This window comes from Typha angustifolia, chromosome 14, assembly GCF_048772165.1.
Source record: "Typha angustifolia cultivar Huaian chromosome 14, ASM4877216v1, whole genome shotgun sequence".
Classification (NCBI taxonomy): Eukaryota; Viridiplantae; Streptophyta; class Magnoliopsida; order Poales; family Typhaceae; genus Typha; species Typha angustifolia.
The window spans coordinates 10,345,201-10,364,833 of record NC_133252.1 but is presented as its reverse complement, the minus strand read 5'-3'; the positions used below and the strand labels follow the sequence as shown (position 1 = coordinate 10,364,833).

The 19,633-nt window shown below is 38.9% G+C and overlaps 3 protein-coding genes across 4 annotated transcripts; all 3 read left to right on the top strand.

Moving 5' to 3' along the window:
* Positions 1 to 930: 930 nt before the first annotated feature.
* LOC140776521 (probable polygalacturonase) lies at positions 931 to 5,767 on the top strand. Its single transcript, XM_073120253.1, has 6 exons — positions 931 to 1,251; positions 2,101 to 2,415; positions 3,180 to 3,300; positions 3,396 to 3,570; positions 3,718 to 3,788; positions 4,646 to 5,767. The coding sequence occupies exons 1-6, from the start codon at positions 1,240 to 1,242 to the stop codon at positions 5,311 to 5,313; spliced, it is 1,362 nt and encodes a 453-aa protein (XP_072976354.1). The 5' UTR covers positions 931 to 1,239; the 3' UTR covers positions 5,314 to 5,767.
* Positions 5,768 to 10,096: 4,329 nt separating this feature from the next.
* Positions 10,097 to 14,560, top strand: LOC140776054 (importin subunit alpha-1b-like). Of its 2 annotated transcripts, XM_073119611.1 has the most exons (11): positions 10,097 to 10,495; positions 10,624 to 10,720; positions 10,797 to 10,888; positions 11,001 to 11,132; positions 11,216 to 11,401; positions 11,497 to 11,660; positions 11,754 to 11,832; positions 13,056 to 13,184; positions 13,375 to 13,502; positions 13,588 to 13,963; positions 14,074 to 14,560. In XM_073119611.1, exons 1-10 carry the CDS (start codon positions 10,274 to 10,276, stop codon positions 13,958 to 13,960), a joined length of 1,602 nt encoding a protein of 533 aa, XP_072975712.1. In that variant the 5' UTR covers positions 10,097 to 10,273; the 3' UTR covers positions 13,961 to 13,963; positions 14,074 to 14,560. The 2 variants fall into 2 exon arrangements, with proteins under 2 accessions (XP_072975712.1, XP_072975711.1); XM_073119610.1 differs by having other exon boundaries at positions 13,588 to 14,560.
* A 3,193-nt stretch (positions 14,561 to 17,753) lies between these two features.
* On the top strand, positions 17,754 to 18,896 carry LOC140776305 (GATA transcription factor 15). The gene is made up of 3 exons (XM_073119969.1): positions 17,754 to 18,046; positions 18,137 to 18,253; positions 18,359 to 18,896. Exons 1-3 carry the CDS (start codon positions 18,026 to 18,028, stop codon positions 18,617 to 18,619), a joined length of 399 nt encoding a protein of 132 aa, XP_072976070.1. The 5' UTR covers positions 17,754 to 18,025; the 3' UTR covers positions 18,620 to 18,896.
* The last annotated feature ends 737 nt before the right edge of the window (positions 18,897 to 19,633 follow it).

Here is a 19,633-nt window from a genome sequence, read left to right as displayed (position 1 = left end):
TCCTGAAAAATGAAATTGGGAAAGTCAACCGATGAACATTGAGGTCAAACCCTTTTGTCCTCTTCGATGGAAAACCAAAGAGACGGCCGCAGCACTCATCGGCCGCTCGCCAGCTCAGCGCTTTGAAATCCGCGTGTGAACGCCCAAGAGAAAACACGAAACACGAAACACGAAACAAAAGATCTAAAATTAATTAGTTTTTTAAGATGGAACTCGTCCACCTCCGCATAACAGGCACCACGGAAATCCTCAGCCCCTCATTGGACCACTCCATCCGACGTAGCGGTCCTTTTGTCCAAACGCCAGGCTGTCCTGTGGGACAGGCTATCCACTTACTCTCCCACCGATCCATGAGTTTCTTTCTTTTTACTAAATAAATAAATAAAATTTAAATAAAATTTCAACTGTTAACAATATATATGGTATATTAAAATAAAAATAAGTAAGTAATTAGGGTATTATTAGATAGAATTTGGAGTTATTATTATAGTTGGGGAGACATAGGTTGGTGATTAGTAATAGAATGCGCTGTCAAAGGAAACAAAAGGAAGGGAGGAAGGGAGGGAGTGAGTTGAGTGAGGCCAGGCTAGCATCGGCGGGCATGATTGAATCTGGACCCCACCTCCTCCCTGGCAACCCACATGGGACACGCAGCCCCATGCATCCCCATCCACCCCCACCACCCTCTCTGATTAATTTCCCCCACTAATTAACTATTAATACTGAAATTAGAAGAGAAAATTGAGTGTAAAACCACTGGATTAGTTTGTAATTGTTTTTGATTTTATATCGTGGAAATTTTGATGTAGATAGAGTTGTCGTTAAATTGCATTAAGTCATCGTTCCTTCGTTTTATTGTTTTCATTATGAGTAATGCTCCAAGACCAAGCATCCGAGGAAAGAGTTAAATAGGTCGTAGGGATGGGACCCCGACGCAGGACGCACGCCTCGCTGTGATTGGCTCGCCGCTTGAATGACTTCACTTACTCAGCTGCTCCTTGGTGGGTCCAATTTTGAGGTCTAAATTTCGGTGCAGCTAGTGTTACTGATTCAGTAATTTCGTTTCTCTAAGTATAAACTGGAGAGCTCCTTAGTTTCTGTGCTTCTCCTCCTCCTCCTCCTCCTCCTTCTCCCAATAGCTTCTGCTACGATTTCTCCCCGTCTTCTCCTCCTCCTTCCCTTGCTGGACCTGCCGGATTCGTGTCTTTCCACTGCCTGCCCCCTTGTCTTTTGGGGCTCATGAAGAGGCTAGTAAGTACGTTGATTCTTTTTTTTTTAAAAAAAATTTCCAATTTTTTTTGCTGATGTTTCGGATAAAGGAATGGTTTTTCTCGCTCGGTGTGATGTTCGTCGAATTGGGTTTATTTCATTTTCTGTAGAAAAGCTTGGAAAGTGGCAATTTTGCCTTGATTGGTCCCGTTTGCAGGGTAGTGTTTCTTCTGCTTTCTACTGTCCTTTTGGTCCGTGTGATCTAAGTTTACTTGATTCTGCCCAATCCAATTTGGATTATTGCTAAAGAATTCTAATTTGGGTGTTTGGATTTTTGGTTTATCTTGACAACGGCTTCGCTTTTAGAATTTTTGCGATCTGTGGTGCCAAGATCTTCCCATTGTCGACCTTCTTTATAGTAAAAGAGCACATCTTTTTACTCGGTTTACTGCTGTCTTTCTGATTCATTTTAGATTAGTAGACTTGTACAAGGCTTCATGCTTGGTTTTTAGTATTACTCAGAGAAATTCTGAAGCACCCAATCGATAAGAGTACACTGACATACTTCCATCTACTTAGTTTGATTAGCTCGAATTCACAAACGTTTCATTTTTTTTGAGCATCTTTGCTCCACTGAAGAAAAATTATAGGGCTCTTTGCCACTATACATATATCCTCCAAAATAAAATAAAAACAGAAAAAGCTTCGCCCATTGAATGTATTCTGCTCATATGCGTTCCAACCATTCCCTTGTGATTCTTTTTTCAATATGTCCAAAACCATTTTGTCGCAAGGTTTCATCCTCCTTCTTCAGTTTCATCAATGTCAACTGCTAACATGGCAATGTTTTTGTTATGTTCTACTAACATGTCAATTGCTTCTCTTCTTTAGGTAGTTGTGCTATTAGCTTTGGCAGTCCTTAGTGGTGTTAAAGGCAATGAAGGGGTTTCAGGGCAGTGCAAGTACAAAAAGGTATTAGCTCCAAGGCCACACAGTGTCACCATAACAGAGTTCGGTGCAGTTGGAGATGGGGTGACTTCGAACACAGTTGCCTTTCAGAATGCCATATTCTATTTGAGATCGTTCACTGACAAGGGTGGTGCTCAACTGTATGTTCCTAAGGGGAGATGGCTAACAGGAAGCTTCAACTTAACAAGCCACCTCACACTCTTTTTGGAACGAGATGCTGTTATTATTGGTTCCCAGGTCTTTCCCGAATTCACACATCAATTGCTTTATCTTTTTGTTTATCTTCTTGCAAGGTCTAATTTATGCAAGTCTGATTGAATTACCTTATCTCACAACATCGTGATACTGTTTGCAGCACACAATCTAACAGAAGTGGCGTGCATAATATTATGAATCGGAAATTCAGAAGCAAATAACATTTCATATTTCTTTGTCCCCTGGACTAGACTTATATTGATTCTATAACATGCATAAAACTGATCAGATGCTTATAAATAAAAATTCTAGACCAACAAAAGACGTTAGATTGTAAGAAAGGCCAAATTTATATTGTTTTTAGCTTTTTGCATCACTGAAACATGTGTCGTATGTGGGCCGGTAAAGAGAAGACAAATCTTCTAATCATCTTAAGGTTTAAACTTCTCCCTTCCATATTAGTAAATGAAACATGACACTGTTACTAACATTCAACATAAAGGTTGTTCCCTAGTGCTATGGGTGTCACTTATCATGAATATAATTGTCATGGTCTGATACACGGTATCCCTAGTTCTGTCTGCTGCTTCTGTTAGAATTATATAAAATCTTATCTTAGTTAACTAAAGAACGAGTTTGATATTGGAAAAACTGAAGTTTCTTCTTTCAGCATCCTGAATATACCAGTTGATCTAGTTGTGGTTAAAAGAAGAAAAAAGTCGGCAATTCTAGTTCTATCGAGTCAAAGATTTTTCACATTTGCAACCTAATGAGATGATGTTAATCGTGTACTTTGTTACTTGCAGGAATCATCTCAGTGGCCCATTGTTGAGCCTTTACCATCATATGGCCAAGGAATCGACCTTCCAGGTGGAAGACACCGCAGCTTGATAAACGGGTACAACTTGACAGATGTAGTGATAACAGGTACAAAATTGTTACCTTTCTTTTCACTAAATATTATCTTAATAGTAGCCAGCATACAGGCTTATCTGTATCTTGTTATCTTCATTCTTTTACAGGCAACAATGGGATTATCGATGGCCAGGGTTCCGTTTGGTGGGATTGGTTCCGCTCCCAGACCTTGAATTATACCCGTCCTCATCTTGTGGAGTTCATGGATTCAAAAGAAATTGTGATTTCAAACTTGACTTTCTTAAATTCACCTGCATGGAGCATCCATCCAGTATATTGCAGGTGCATTAATAATACTATCATAGTGACAACCAATACTTCATTTTGGTTAAAAAATTGATGTGTGATTCGAAGACAATATCAAAGTTCCAGTGTTTTTTGTTGAATTTTGGCAATACTTACATGATTGCTTGCCTGTTTTTGATGTAGCAATGTAATGATCCAGAATGTAACTATCCAGACTCCTTCCGATTCTCCATTCACCAATGGCATAGTTCCAGGTCAGTTCTGGTTTCCATTTACATGGATTATCTGTAACGCTCGTCTTTGTTGATATTAAAGTCAACTCATGTTCAAGAACTACTTTACTCCCTGATAGTTACTGTGTCAATATCTTTTACTATTATCTCTTTTATCCTTTTGTGATGCCTTCTGCAAGTTTTGCTATTTTTTCAATGTTTAAGTAATATTTATAATATAACATGAAAGTGAGATGTAATATCTTTCCATATGACTTGTTCATACATAGTAAGACTCTTTTGATTTTGAGAAGTCCGAGTCAATTAACATAATTTAATATACAAACAAACAATACTAGATTTCTGCTCTTCGAGACAGTTTACTTTTTCTTACATCAGGTCTACTATAATGCTTTTTGAAGAATAAGGCTAACTTCTAGTGAGATTTATGTAGTGGACTACCTTAAGTGCACAGGTTCCATGCTGCATCAGTATGATGTTGCATCCTTACTATTTGGAAATGTCAGAACTGATGCTAATTGTGTTTTGTATTTGTCAGAGCTCACAAGATTTTTTTAGAAGTCCTCTATATCTCTACCTGGTTTTACTAAAAATAAGGTCGAGTTTATGCTGCAAGCCTTTTGAACGAGTAGGATATGTCCCACTTGCTATACATGTAACCAGGAATCACAAGTAAACACATTAAAATTCCCCTAGAGTTTATTCGATCTAATATGTAGAACCTTGACTTTTATGTGTTGTAATTTAATAGCTCATGAAAATTTAAGCTTCTTCGTCTTACAATCTTCCTCTTTTATCTGTTTCTAGATTACTCCATTTCTTAGCTGCAGCTTCAAACTTATTGTTTTAAAACCCAACTCAAATTCTCTTTGTTTCAGATTCGTGTTCCAACATGTGCATCCAGGACTCCAGCATCAGTGTTGGTCATGATGCTGTCGTTTTAAAAAGCGGTTGGGACAAGTATGGAGTTTCTTTTGGTAGACCTACTTCAGAAATCCACATTAGCAGAGTTAATCTACAGACATACTCAGGTTCTGCTCTTGCATTTGGAAGTGAGATGTCTGGTGGGATCTCCAACATTGATGTTCAGCAACTTCATATCCATGATTCTTCAGTTGGTATAGGATTTAAGACTACACGAGGCCGTGGTGGTGTCATTGAAGACATAGTTATTTCAGATGTGGAAATGAAAAACATTAACACGGCGATTCAGTTTACGGGTCAATGTGGCGGGCACCCTGATGACCAATACGATCCTTCTGCACTCCCGGTCATCAACAGGATCACCCTTAAGAATATGGTTGGCACCAACATCTCCGTTGCTGGAGTTTTGTCCGGAATAGACAGTGATCCATTCACAGCTATCTGCCTTTCTAATCTCAACTTTTCGGTCACCCCAGACCCTTCGTCTTCTTGGATTTGTTCTGATATTTCTGGATATTCCGAGTTAGTGTTTCCTGAACCATGCTCAGACCTTCAAAGCCCATACTTAAATTCTTCTATGTGCTTCTCCCTTCTCAATTATAATTCTCTTGCAGTAGCATAGCCAAATCCCCATTTTCCTGTATTCAGTCATTTGTTTCAATCCTGTACAATTGAGTTACTTGAGCTTTCATCACCATCTTTGCCGATTCTTTTCCAATAAAACCAGCAAAAACTCGCATAGTTCCTTCCTATCAGCTGCTGTTGCATGCACTACTCCTTCAGACTTGAGCTATGATCTGCTTTAATCCTCTTCAATGAAGATAATATTGGCACCAGGGCCGACGATGTGCTTGCTTGTACAGTTACATTTCTTCATTCAATCTGTAAGAAAAATTTTTGGTAGTCAGTGAAAATATCCAGACAATTGATATTATGGCATTTGCTTTACATATTTCAGATTTAAACATCTTGTATATTGTATCCTGTGTGGACACCTGAAAGTGGAGATATTATTAGCTTGGAATGGGACAAGATTAGTTTATTTTAGCCACATGACTTCATGTTATTAAAATAAATGGGTGGTTGGCTGTTCAAACAAAGGTATTAGGTTCATTTACAATTTTCTATTGACTCTTATTTTTTGCTCTTCTTCTTGCCAGCTTTATCACTGTTTTGTACTACATTAAGCTTATGTTAGGTTGTTCTATTATTCAAGCTTCCTCTGTCAACAGTTACCTTGGCTGTCAAGGACCACTTCTTGATAGGTTGGGCAACTTCAGCACAATTGTATATCTACAGGTCATTGCTGCCTGACTTTTAGTACTTTTTCTTTGTTTGGCTTCTAGCTTACTACTGTATTATTGCAGAAGATAATATATTAAATTTAGCAAGCGGCAAATTAGTCGAAATCACAAGCTTAAGATATTGCATTGATGCAGATTTGTTTTCTATGAATGATTAATCATTTACATTAATTTATCAAATCAAGCATCAGATTGACCAAGTATTTATGGATCCTGCATTTGGTGTGTAGTGCTTCATGATTGGAATTCTTGGTAGCTCTTTGTTTGTGTATACAAGTTTAATCCAATTCTTTTTAATATGGTATAGTAATCATGCTGTCTTTGTGCCACTCTTGTTTAGAGATCTTAACAGAGACAAGGAAAGATAAGAATGCTGGCAAACACCATGACACACTGATTTATAAAAAGTTTAGCAACCTAACTTCAATTGCTCTTTCTGTGAGATGTAAGTATCATAAATGCCCTACATTGATTATCAATATCTCCAATAGATTAAAAGGAGCAGGGAAAGATAGCACCCATGGATTAAGCAAAAACCACGCTCAAACAGCTTGTTGCTGATGAGCTCCAATGGACTCAGTAGGCCCATTTCAATCTAAAAGCCTAACTCTGCAGTCCATTCCAAGGCCCAGACGGAGCAAGCGAAGATTGCCGGAAGGCATGCCAGACTCAAAACTTCAGGCCTCCCTCATCTTCCTCCTTCCTCCTGTTAGGAATAATTGTATATCTCCGCATAGTATGATTAAGGACGATTCTTCTCACACTTTTCAACAACAATGGCAATATCTCTGCTTATAACTCTTCTAGATAATAATAATATTATTATCATCTTTAAGCTTGCAAGCAACCAAACCATGCTAGAGAGCGACACTTTTTGCGATATCTAGGGGTGTCAAAATAAATGAGCAGCTCGAGCTCGGCTTGGCCAAAGCTCGAATTCGGCTCGACTTGAGTTGAGCCTTAAGTTTAGGCTCGATTTAAATTTCAAGCCAAGCTTGAACCGGAGCCGACTCACTCAGGCTCGGCTCGATAGGCTTGATATAAATTAACTTTCAAAATTCAAACCCTAAACAATATTCACAAAACCCAATCCAAAATTCCAAATCATCTCTTTCTCCTCTTCCCGCCACCGGCCCACCTTTTCCTCCTTCTTCGTCGGTAAGTCAGGGTCGCCTCCTCTGTTCCTCTATTGGCGCCACCTCATCCTCCTCCTCCTCCATCGCTAAGTTGGCATCGACTCCTCTCTCGGCAAGCCTCCTCAAGCCGCCACCGCCTCCTCACCACCTTCTCCTCCGTTGGCAAACCTCCACCACTTCCTCCTCATTTTTCTCCTCAAGTTGTCGCCGCCTCCTCTGTCGGCAAGCCTCCACCTCATCGTGGTTGATTGGTTTCAAGCTTGGGCTCGACACCAGCTCAGTTCAACTAAGGCTAGTGTATGGCTTGACAACAAGCTTCATTCAAGCTTAAACTCGGCTCGAGTTAAGTTGAGCCAAACCTGATTCTCAAAATAGGCTCAAAATTAATTTTGAATCGAACCTTAGCTAGAGTCGACTCACTCAGGCTTGTCTCGTTTACACCGTTGCTTGACCATAAATTAGTCTATGCTTAGTGACTAAGATGATATTATAAATTTAGAAAAGCATCCCTTCACTAATAAACCAGACTAAGATACCTATTACTTTGTTAGGTTAAAAGCAATCATACTTTTTTTTTCCTTGTTGTCATAACACCTAGCACCAAGATCATTGGAAAAAGATTTTTGAAAAAAAAATAAAACCCTCTATATCCTACATACATTGTATCATAAGACCTACCTTATCTCCTCCTCAATTGAAGAATCACATTCCTTTTTGGTTAAGTGGGCAGGGAATTGTAAATTAAGGAAGTGTGAGATACGAGTCATCATGGTGATCAACTTGATTGATCTCCATCAAAGAGCAAATGATTGTGATAATTGACCCATTATTTTAGGGTGGCCCTCAAGAGCAATGGCATTCCTCTTTTGGGAAGTGGTAAAGGAAACCCTAAAAATAAGGGTTAGTGGGTGATAGGAACCATTAAAAAAAGAATATGATCGTGGCTTGTATGAGCTCCAAGGGCAAGGGAGTGCGACAAGTGGCTCATAAACTTATGCTCAGGCTTCTGAAAGTGCATCTTGCTTTATCAAAACTAGTCTACATAAGTCTTGTTAATTCCATGATCTTTTAAAGTGGCAAGGAAGCTTCTCATCTCCTTTACAATGTTATTGCTATTAGTTTGGTATGTTGGGCCACAACCAATCTACCATGGAAGACATCTATCATCACATGCATGTTTCCAAATAGCAAGATGATAAGCATGCATGAGACATTGCATATATGCCATGCATACATCTTCTTTTTCTTCTACTTGTAGAGCACTTCATTGTTGATTAAATTTAGAAAAGTACATCTTAATTCTCTTAGGGCAAAGACATGGCAAATGACTCATTATTGGATTTCTTCAACTGATTAAAGATCTCACCATTTATTGGTATAACCTTCCTCTGGCTAGTAGAGAAGTGTAACATTATGCCACGATATTATGTATTAGATCATCAAGATTATCCTATATTATGTATGATGTTATTATATGAGAACATAGCATCCTAAAATTGAGGAAAAAAGTTTGCATGCACATATATATCCTACATCCAATCAGTATCCCCTCTCCCTCTAATACTACAACTTTCTAAAGCTAAGAATATTCTTGGTACTTCGTTGGCCGACATCTTTCACACTATAAAGATACTCTCTATATCTCCTATCTTTGCCATAGCTACCTCTTCTCAAACTCCTTAACCATGGCAACCTTAGTTTCTCCACTAAATCTAACCCTGACCCTAATCCTAATCTTCTTTGCAACCACCTTACCTACATTCATATCTAGCCTTGGAGCTTCCTGCCCTCCATGCGGTGGCTTCAAACTTCCCTATCCATTAAGCACAGACAGCAACTGTGGTGATCCAAACTACAGACTCTACTGTGTTAACAATGTCCTCAACTTCCTTTCTCTAGGAGGAATATACTATCGAGTCCTTTCGATCGATCCAACGACATATAAGCTGATCGTCGACGTCCCTAAGATCGATAAGAATACGTGCAGGTCCTCTGACCTCATCGACGGCGGCTTGAGGCTCGACGAGAGCTCACCGTTTAACATATCGAATCGAAACACAGTAATGCTGTTCAACTGCTCCAATGACATACTGTTATCCCCTCTGAATTGCTCGTCCAACAGCCCTTGCAGAAGGTTTGAGGAGCTTAAAGTAGGGAGAGCATGCCGAAACTCGCTCTGCTGTACGTATTTGAAGGACTCGGCCATGACTTCTCACAGGATCAGGGTTAGGGTTGGAGGTTGCACTGCTTACACAAGTGTGGTGGGCTTCAACCCCAGTAGTCCACCAAGCTTGTGGAGTTTTGGCATAGAGCTGCAATGGCTGCCGACCCCTTAACAACATGCATGCATTACGTAATTAGTACTTGATGCTATGTTAGTCTTAGTGTTAGTGTGTGCTAGTGTGAGTGTGTGTGCTTTATGTTTGTGTTTATAACTTCCCTTTGATCATGTCTCTCATGTATGTCAGTGGCTTGAATAAAAGATTGAGCAATGTTCATGGCTTGGTAATTGAATTGTAGCAGGGCATGCATGCATGCATGATACTATCTATATAAATATATAGTTCCAGGGTTGTGGAAGAACATCAAGTGCACAAGACTCGCTCACCATCATGCATTGCAGTAATAGTTATCAATTGGGTTGACATCTCTTCATCTTCAAGTTGCTGAAGGTTATCATATTAATAAGCCTTTAATCTTCATAATAGTGTAATAGTGTATAGTTCCTACAATAATTGCCAATCTAGAGGATCTAATTTGCAGCCCGGCCCACTTGAAGCCCAATAACTACGATCCAGACACGTAGATAGTGCTCCAGTGAAGATTTAATTAAATATGAGAATGAGTTGGCATGTTGACGTGGCATACAGTGATGAGGTGTTAATGAAAGTGCTACATTTAGTAAATATATTTTTAATAATGGAAGAAAAAGGAGTGAGTTTTTCCTGTGTTTTAAAAAAGTTTGAATTTTTAACTCCAATTAGGGTTTCCACCGTCGCTCCAACCGAAAAGACGACGAGATCCTTTTCTATCGTCTCATAGGTTTGGGTTGGTCTGGTTTGGTTTAGGGTTCGCTCCGCTTTCTTTCATCTTACTCTAGGGTTAGCTCGATCTCTTCTCCGATCTCTTACCGGCGGCAACGATGTCGCTGAGGCCGAGTGATCGGGCGGAGAGCCGCCGGAGCAAGTACAAGGTGGCGGTGGACGCGGAAGAGGGCCGGCGGCGGAGGGAAGACAACATGGTCGAGATCCGAAAGAATCGCCGCGAGGAGAGCCTACAGAAGAAGCGACGGGAGGGCATGCAAGCCGCGCAGGCCCAGACCCCCTTCATCCAGGCGATCCACGCCTCCGCTCTCGAGAAAAAGGTCGATTTCGTCTCTCTTCCACGGATCTGTGGATAGATCCCCTCTTCGGATCGGGTTCTCAGGGTTTCGATGCCTAGTTTTAGGGATTTTCGATCTGGAGTCACGATTATAGTGTGTGTCTTTTGCAGCTGGAGAGCCTCCCGGGAATGGTCACTGGGGTTTATTCGGATGATAGAAATCTCCAGCTCGAGGCGACCACGCAATTCCGGAAGCTGCTATCTATCGGTAAGCACTTTTCCCTTTTCGTGTTTGCATTTGATTGGATAAGCCGGAATATTGCTAATGGAGTGTCTAAAATTAGAGCGAAGCCCTCCAATTGAGGAGGTAATTGGATCCGGTGTGGTTCCTCGTTTTGTTGAGTTCCTTACCAGGGAAGATTACCCTCAACTGCAGGTTACACTCTATTCTTTTCCTCTAAATTTTTTGAGCGGATGATGCTTTGCACTTTGTAGTGGTGGGTTGACTTGTTAATATTTATTTGTGTTGATTCGGATTATTTGGGCAGTTTGAAGCAGCTTGGGCGCTTACAAACATTGCATCAGGCACTTCAGATAACACAAGGGTCGTGATAGATCATGGTGCTGTTCCCATCTTTGTGAAGCTGCTGAGTTCTCCAAGCGATGATGTCCGCGAACAGGTATAATTTTCTTTTTTTTGGTATATCTTGGTTGCTGCTGCAATCCTGGAAGGAGATCCAATTAACATTTTGCTAAACTCCAGGCCGTGTGGGCATTGGGTAATGTGGCTGGTGATTCTCCGAGATGCCGTGATCTTGTCCTTGGCAATAACGCATTGATTCCACTACTACAACAGCTAAATGAGCATGCTAAGCTCTCGATGCTTAGGAATGCGACATGGACTTTATCAAACTTTTGCAGGGGGAAACCACAACCTCCTTTTGAGCAGGTTTGACTGTCTGTTATATGATTGGGTAATTGATATCCTGGTATTTTATTCTGCTTTATTTTATTAAAATTGGGTGTGTGTTAAATGATGATTAGGTTAAGCCTGCACTTCCAGCGCTCCAGCGCCTTATTCACTCAAATGATGAGGAAGTCCTTACTGATGCATGCTGGGCTCTTTCATATTTGTCTGATGGCCCCAATGACAAGATACAAGCTGTGATAGATGCTGCTGTGTTTCCTCGGCTTGTGGAGCTTCTTCTGTATGTACTACTTATTTGGATTTGTAACTTTTGTTGATCTAATTTCTTGATATTAAATTTTCATACTTAAGGTTTTTTTTTTTTCTGGTTCAGGCATCCTTCACCTTCAGTACTCATTCCAGCACTTCGAACTGTTGGTAACATTGTCACTGGAGATGACATCCAAACACAGGTATTGAGATGAAATCTTTGGTTTTCTGAAATTTTGAATCATATGATGTAGTCTGTGTATTACTTATTTGGCATAGCAGTAGTGGATAACCATATGAGCCCTCATTGTGGGAAAGTCCAACTTTGATGTTTCTATTTGTTCACAATTAGTTACAGATCAGAAGTATGTCCTTGACATTATCAAGCGCAATTAATTTGATTATTGTTCTCTTATTCTATGTGATGAATCCGCTTCTCAGTCTCCACTAGTGCTGCTCAATCTTATTTTTGCAACACTGAAAAGTAGTTGTTTCTGGGTTACTTATTAGTTGATGTTTTCTATATTTATTTGTCACTAGGTGGATAGAGATCATAGGATGTCACAGTGGGTATTCAGACTACAGAGTATGGCAGTGTCAGGTTCTATGGTTCTATGCTGTTCTTCTTTGTTATCACCAGTGAGACAGGCATATGAAACTCTATGAAATGCTCAATGATTGAGCTTGTTATCTAATAGAGAAATAACCAAAGGCTTTTGATGGTGGGATCAGAAGCCATGATATTGTCAACCGCATAGGAACACGCAGGGAGGACCAGAACCCTGGTAGTTGTCTATAAATGAGATATTTGATTGAAACATGCACTGGTTATGTTTAATGATTTTGCGTAGTAGGGGTGAATTCTAGGGAATTTTTTGTTAGTTTGTGATATATCAGCAATGAGCTTTTCTTGATGTATGGGCATCAATAGTATTGAACTATTGATGGTTTAAAATAGGAGGAACTACTGCCAATCAACTTATTTTATTGGACACTCTGTATTCTCAATGTGGTGTTCGTTTCCTTATGTATTCAATCAGCTATTCTTTTCCCCAGCAGGTGTTGCGAATTATCATACTATATTATACTTGATGACGATAAAATCATAAGACTATGTTCTTGAAATGTGAACTTACCAATCTTCCTGTTATACTTCACACTTTAATTGGTTGGGCATTCTATGGAGATGTGAAACTGTTTCTGATGTGTTTGCTGTGACCTCTTTTTTTGTGTTGTGGTCTTTATTGTGTATTAGTAGCATTCTAACTGAACTGTTTGGTTATTGGGTCTGTTTTGTAAATAAACTTATTTATGAGGTCTAGATTAGCACACTAATATGACAAGTCTTTGTTTAGTATTTTCTTTATTTGGGATATAATTTTCCGTGTTGCCTGAGTTTTACATGACACTTCTTATTTTCCTGCAGCATGTGATTAATCATCAAGCACTTCCTTGTCTTCTGAATCTCTTAACACATAATCACAAGAAAAGCATCAAGAAGGAAGCTTGCTGGACCATTTCAAACATCACTGCAGGAAATAAGGATCAGATCCAGGTGTGGATAATGAATATTTAATACATAAGTAGTTTAGTTCTTTTCTTTATATTAGAGCTAAGTTTGTTCACCAGAGGCCTTGCTGAAGCTAAATTGACATTTGATCATTTTGGTATTGAGCTGTTAGATTCCTTTTTCTATGCCCGTTTTCTTTAATTGCTTTTAACGAGTCATTTTGACTGGATTACAGGCTGTGATTACTTCTGGGATAATTGGGCCTCTTGTGCATCTGCTGCTAACAGCTGAATTTGATATCAAGAAAGAAGCTGCATGGGCCATCTCAAATGCCACTTCAGGTGGCACACACGATCAAATTCAGTATGTGCTTGTTAACGTGTTTAAAATATGTCCTAGCCTTTTAGTTAACATTTGATATTCTTAACATGACTCAATGATCAAACAGGTACCTTGTTAGCCAGGGATGCATCAAACCTCTGTGCGATCTTCTTGTCTGCCCAGATCCAAGGATTGTCACAGTTTGCTTGGAAGGGCTGGAAAACATACTGAAGGTTGGTGAAGCTGAGAAGAACAAGGGTAATACTGGAGGTGTGAATCAATATGCGCAGATGATTGATGAAGCTGAGGGTCTAGAGAAGATAGAAAATCTTCAAAGCCATGATAACACGGAGATCTACGAGAAGGCTGTAAAGATTCTCGAGACGTTCTGGTTGGAGGAGGAAGATGAAGCCATGCCTCCGGGTGATGCTGCCCAACCTGGGTTTCAGTTTGGAAGTGACCAGGGCTTAGTTCCTTCCGGTGGATTCAACTTTGGCTGAGAGGTACTGTGGCTTTGGATAATTCCTACGGGTTTCACATGATCTTTCCGAGAAGAAATGGAAGGTGAAGATTTAGTACTCCCTTAATGGAGGATCTTCTGTCCACTTTGCAGGGGTTCTTTGGAAAGACTGAAGCATAGCACCCGGCTTTGACAATTGGTGCTAGTCTAGTGCCAGTTATGGCAAGTCCTATTCTTGTGTCATCGTTTGGTTTTGGTCAGGTCGGTCTGGTCTATCTGGTCTCGGGTGGTCGTCATGTTACCAATAAATGGAACGTTCTTTGGCCACACCATTTGCTTCCGTTTGGTTCATGAAAGTGTGGCATATTTATAAGGATATGCTAAGGGGGAGATTGAATTCCCCATTTGGAATCAACGGTATTTTGTTGCAGGTCGATTTGGATACAGGTCAGTGTTCTCGCTTCCTGTATAGCATGAGTCTTTGTTTTGAGGTCCAGTAGTAAAGTATGTCGTGTTTAGTTGTGAAGGTATGTCACAATGAGACCTTCCTGATACAAGTATTTTGTTGTCGTCATGAATGCCCCGACAAATTATAGATCAAAGGGTTTAAATATTTAAAATTTATGCTCGTTCCATCGGTATAAGCTTCTGTGTGTGCAATATGCCTTTTCTGCTGTTCTTTTTTATTCTGGATTTTTTTTTTTTCAGACTGATGCTATTCCTGAGATTCTGGGCAATGTGAGATTGTCCGATTAAGCTTCACAATTACTTTATTAGGATTGAGCATTAGAATATTTTTGAGTTGAGTCAAATGGGGTGAATTTGGGCACTACTTTGATGATTCTTAACCATTTACTAGTGATGGATGTTGTGACACAATCGTTTGATTAGCTGAGATGCTAGTTTTGTTAGTTACCATGAGTATTTAAAGGTTTAGTTTGAGCATGATATCATTATAAATGCAAGGGCAACTGGGATTTTGGTGTTGTGATATCTATTCTGCATACTTACTGCTATGAACTTTTATAGCTTTTCCCGTAATTTTGGGGTGGTTAAACTACTTCTAGATTATTACATTTTTTTAATGTGTTCGAGACCTTTCAACTTCCAACTGGTGGAGTTTCAGACCAAAGTGGTCCTCTCTCAACTTGTATTTACCGAAATAAATCACACTTTAAATTTAATACGAAAAGAGATTTATTATTTTTAACACTCATAATGTCTATGTCATCAATTTGGAGATCGAAATGTTGAACTCATCACTTTACTTTTAGATGAAGAGTTTCAGTGTTATTCCAAGTGAATTACTCAAACAATTCAAAATAAATTATAGATTAAAATTTTGTTTAAGTATTTTATAGTATCTTTCTCATAACAAAATAAATAATTCTATATAAAATTATATAATATTAAGCAATTTCTGTTTCAAATTTTAGTTTGGAGGACCTTTGTCTTCATTGAAGTTCCGAGCTCTTAATTCATATTTTTAAACAACATATTTTATGATCAAAATAAATAATCGGTTCTAAATTTTCTTTTATAATTGTACCTATATCCTACTTATCTCAGGTCCGATTAAGCCCCAGTAGAATCATTGCATTCCATTACGGCAAACGGACTGTTGATAGTTATGCTCGTCTGAGTGTTTTAAGGATACAAACGCTAAACTATGTAGTGGTTTAGATAGAACAGATCAAATCCTCTTTTCTCTCAATAAGACCTTCTAACAATTAAACATATTAAAACTCCTCCGTTGATTTATTTTCTAAGTAAAACCATTGTTTTACGGACAACGACAAAACAAGACCCTTTTGGTACTAAATCGTATTTCTCAAGGGTTACTGTCTCTTTAATCTAAACTTAGCAACTGAGCAGTTCTGTCATGTCATGACGTCAACACACACCATCATCATCACCATCATCATACACCATCACCTATCACCATCGCCTATCATCATTTAAAAACGAGATGACTTTAAACCTGACATCAACTCTCTTTGCTGTTTTACCAACCTCACTCTAGTTTACTAGTTGTTATTAGGTACCTCCGTAGTTACCGCTGAGCTCATAGGTTAATTTCCATTCCTAAATAATATTATAAAAAAATTACTAACTCGAAGGGTGATGACTTAGAATAGATTTCGATAGCGTTTGGTTTGGAGTAATTATTCGACGACGTATATGACTTAAAGCCTAAACTAGACAGCTAAAAATATAGTGGGACCTGACCTTTTGTCTAGCTCATATTTAACTTTCGAACTTATAAATGATCAAAAAAAAACTCCTCTTTCAGTCTACCGACCAACTCTAGTAAATAAGTAAGTACCTTCCCCATGACCAAGGAGGTTATGAGTTTGACTCCAACCTTAAATAATATTATAGAGAAATTATTTATTAGTTTGATGATTTTGCTTGATTTAGTTGATGGCTTGACGGTGCGGTTAATTTGGAAGAGCAACTTGGCAGCGCGACGGCTTAGAGCAGGTCTCAACGATGTTTGGCTCGGAGCAATTGTTTGACGACGCATTTGACTTGAAACCTAAACTGGGCAAACTAAAAATTTGGCATGGAGCCTAAGTACCTCTGTATTTAGGGAGATCGACTCTTTACTCGGGCTAATGAATGATAAAAAAAAAAAAAAACAATGCTGTTTTTTTTTTTTTAAATAATCTCTTTCAATGTTGGTGTTCAATTTTCTAAAAAAAATAAGTTTTTAAGACAGTGAGAATGGTAACTCCCTTTTTGAAAAAAGAGAAAAGTGCGTTAAAATTTAAAAATAGGGAGAATTATATCTAATTTTTTTATTTGCTTTTCTATGACACGTTGAGTCTCTTAATTATAAAAAACTTCGAAATACTTTTTTCTGTTTAAAAAAATTGATATGTGAATCACGTGACGAATATTTTAGACTCTCTAAGCATATTTTTAGACGAAGAAAAGGAGCAAAGCTTTGAGGACAAAATAATTATTTTATATATATTTAATGGAGGGGCCGAAAGATTTTTTAATTTTTTAAAGGATGTAAAAAAAAAAGTACGTATAATTGAGATTCTTTAATGTCTAAAATATATATATTAATTCAAAATAATCGAGGTATTTCTACCAGAGAAACATAATATCACACACACACACCCAAAAAAAAAAATATATATATATATATTAAGAATGAATAGGAAGTGACTGAAGAAAATGTCAGGAGATGACGTTATGGAAAGGGCATTATGGTCATTTAGAAAAAGATTAGGATTAGGGTTTTACGCTCTCCCTCCTCGGGCCTCAGGCCCAAGTCATCGGTGGCGGTGCCACGCCGCCCTTTTCTCGCCAATCAGCTGCTAATCTCAAACAGCAAACGGCTTCCAAGCACCTGTCAATTTACTACATCTCCCTCGAGTTATCTGAAATCTGTTACCGTTATCTCCCACCACACGCTGTTTGATGTTCGATTTCCATACATAATAGCGCCTAAGTACATTTTGTCCGATATCGTTAGATGCGGTAACTTACACCCCCGGAAGTTGGTAAATATATTTATACTCCTTATATTTAATGCATTTTTAAGCCTTCTATTTTGATTATTTCTATCGAGGTTCAAAAATAATTAAAAAAATTAAAACCCTCTCCTCTATACTCTTTTTAATTTTTAAAATATTATTAAAGAGAAGCAAAGTTAATATAATTTAATTGCTCTCCTCCTCCTCTCCCCCTCTCTCTCTCTACTCTCTTTCCCCCCTAATATTTCGTCCTGTTTCCCTCCATATTTTTCTCTTTCCCTCCATTCTCTTTCTCTCTCTCTATATATAAATACAAATAAATAGTAAATATGCAACTTACCCCCAAATAAGTCTCTTTCGTTTTTATTCTGATTCCAGATCCTCTCCCTTTCCCTAGAGTGAGCAGAGGAGAGAGAGAGAGAGAGAGGGGGGGGTTGTGATCTTTTCTCCACAAAGCCCTTGTCAAAGTTCATGTGCAGCTCTAGGTTTCCAGTGATCTCTTATAAGCAATAGGAGTGGTGAGATAGGTGTCCGGTAAATCAAGAAGAACAGAGGAGGATAGTAGTTGGATCAGCTTGCTCGATCGCCAAAAAGGTGGGATTTTGGAGCCAGGAATGGATCTAGCAGCCGAAAAGGTGAGTTGGGTCGATCTCCTCCCCCCCATTAATCTTCGATCTCGTCCGTTCTTGTTTTGCTTCTCGAACTCATCTCCGATTTGATTTCAGACTTCGGGATCTATCGATCTACCGAGCAGCGAGGAGTGTTCGGAGGAGCCCAAGTGCTGCGCCATTTGCCAAACCACGAAGACTCCCCTATGGCGAGGCGGCCCATCTGGTCCCAAGGTACGTCCCGGATCGATCTAGCCGAGATTCGGTGAGTTGGGTTCTGTTCCTTTTCGGGATCTCTCGATCTGACTCGCTCTTTCCCCTCCCACCCCATGATCACAGTCGCTATGCAACGCTTGCGGAATCCGGTACAGGAAGAAGAGGAGAGAAGTGTTCGGCATGGAGGAAGGAGAAGAAGATCGGAAGAAGGAGAAGAGGGAAGAGCTGGGCGTTCCTCTCAAGCTTCGGATGCTAGGATTGGGGAAGGAGCTGTGGTTAAACCAGAGATCTGTGATCCAGAAGCGAAGGAGGAGCAGGATGGGAGAGGAGGAGCAAGCTGCTGTGCTATTGATGGCTTTGTCCTCTGGATTGCTCCATGGATAATATAAAAATAATAATTCTAGTGCTCTTGACGGAGAAGAAAAAGGAGCAACTTTTTTTGGTATTACTTCTGTTTTGGGTGGGATCTGATGGAGATGGAGTGCTTAATTTTTTCGTTTCTTTTTAAACCTTTAAATATGTGTTTCTTCTTCTTCTTCTTTTCCTTTTTCACCCTTTTTTTTTCTTTATTTATGGGGTAGTAGTGATGTAATAAACACCCCTGATCTACTGTACACAATGTTGGTTATCAAAATTAACGAGGGAAATTTCCTTTTTGCACCTGCAATTTTTTGTTATTGTGATAGAGAAAAAAGTTTTATCAAAGAAACTATGAATGAATGAATGAATGAATAAATAATGACTAATGAGAGATGGGAAATAAATAAAAAAATTGACCAACTAGGCAACTACCAAAATATAACTGTTCTTCCTGATGGCATCCTCACAGTGCAATGGTGAGGTTGTAAGAGTGAATAGCTTCACAAAGTGATGAGAGCTAAAAAAAAAAACCCTAGAATTCAATAAGAAGATTGTATTGTTTTATATTAATACTATGTAAACTCTTTTTTGTGTGTTGCATTTCACTTCTTTAAGATGGGCACTGAATGATGCTGACACTGAAGCTCCAAAAGTAGTCAAGAATTCTTAGTAGGTTTTTTTTTTTTTAGAATTCTTAATAGGAATAGTTAACCATTTGTTTTTCATTTGTTTGATCTGATGCTAATGCTGAAAAGATTATGCCAGTTCCAAATCCACTGATGTTTAATGCTAAACATCATACTAATTAGGTTACTTTCTTCCTTAATGGAGAGAAAGATTTGTATGAATCATTAATTATATATATCAGGTTGAAGTTTGTGCTTTTCTGGTGGTTTGAAAAGGGTGGGGGAAGTAAAAAAATTTACTATGCTTTTCTTCAGATGAGATTTGCCAGATTTTTATCGGCTTTTTAGCATGAATCTCTGTGAAATTAGATCTGAACAGCTTCAGAAGACACTAACAATTTCAGCAGCAAAG

Bases quoted from the DNA above. Each gene is read 5' to 3' on its own strand.
- LOC140776521 (XM_073120253.1), top strand. The intron at 3,301-3,395 runs GTACAAAATTGT...ATTCTTTTACAG, and splicing joins GACAGATGTAGTGATAACAG to GCAACAATGGGATTATCGAT. The intron at 3,789-4,645 runs GTCAGTTCTGGT...TCTTTGTTTCAG, and splicing joins CACCAATGGCATAGTTCCAG to ATTCGTGTTCCAACATGTGC.
- LOC140776054 (XM_073119611.1), top strand. From the start codon at position 10,274: ATGTCGCTGAGGCCGAGTGATCGGGCGGAGAGCCGCCGGAGCAAGTAC. The intron at 10,721-10,796 runs GTAAGCACTTTT...GTCTAAAATTAG, and splicing joins CCGGAAGCTGCTATCTATCG to AGCGAAGCCCTCCAATTGAG. The intron at 10,889-11,000 runs GTTACACTCTAT...TTATTTGGGCAG, and splicing joins AAGATTACCCTCAACTGCAG to TTTGAAGCAGCTTGGGCGCT.
- LOC140776305 (XM_073119969.1), top strand. From the start codon at position 18,026: ATGGATCTAGCAGCCGAAAAG. The intron at 18,047-18,136 runs GTGAGTTGGGTC...ATTTGATTTCAG, and splicing joins TGGATCTAGCAGCCGAAAAG to ACTTCGGGATCTATCGATCT. The intron at 18,254-18,358 runs GTACGTCCCGGA...CCATGATCACAG, and splicing joins GCGGCCCATCTGGTCCCAAG to TCGCTATGCAACGCTTGCGG.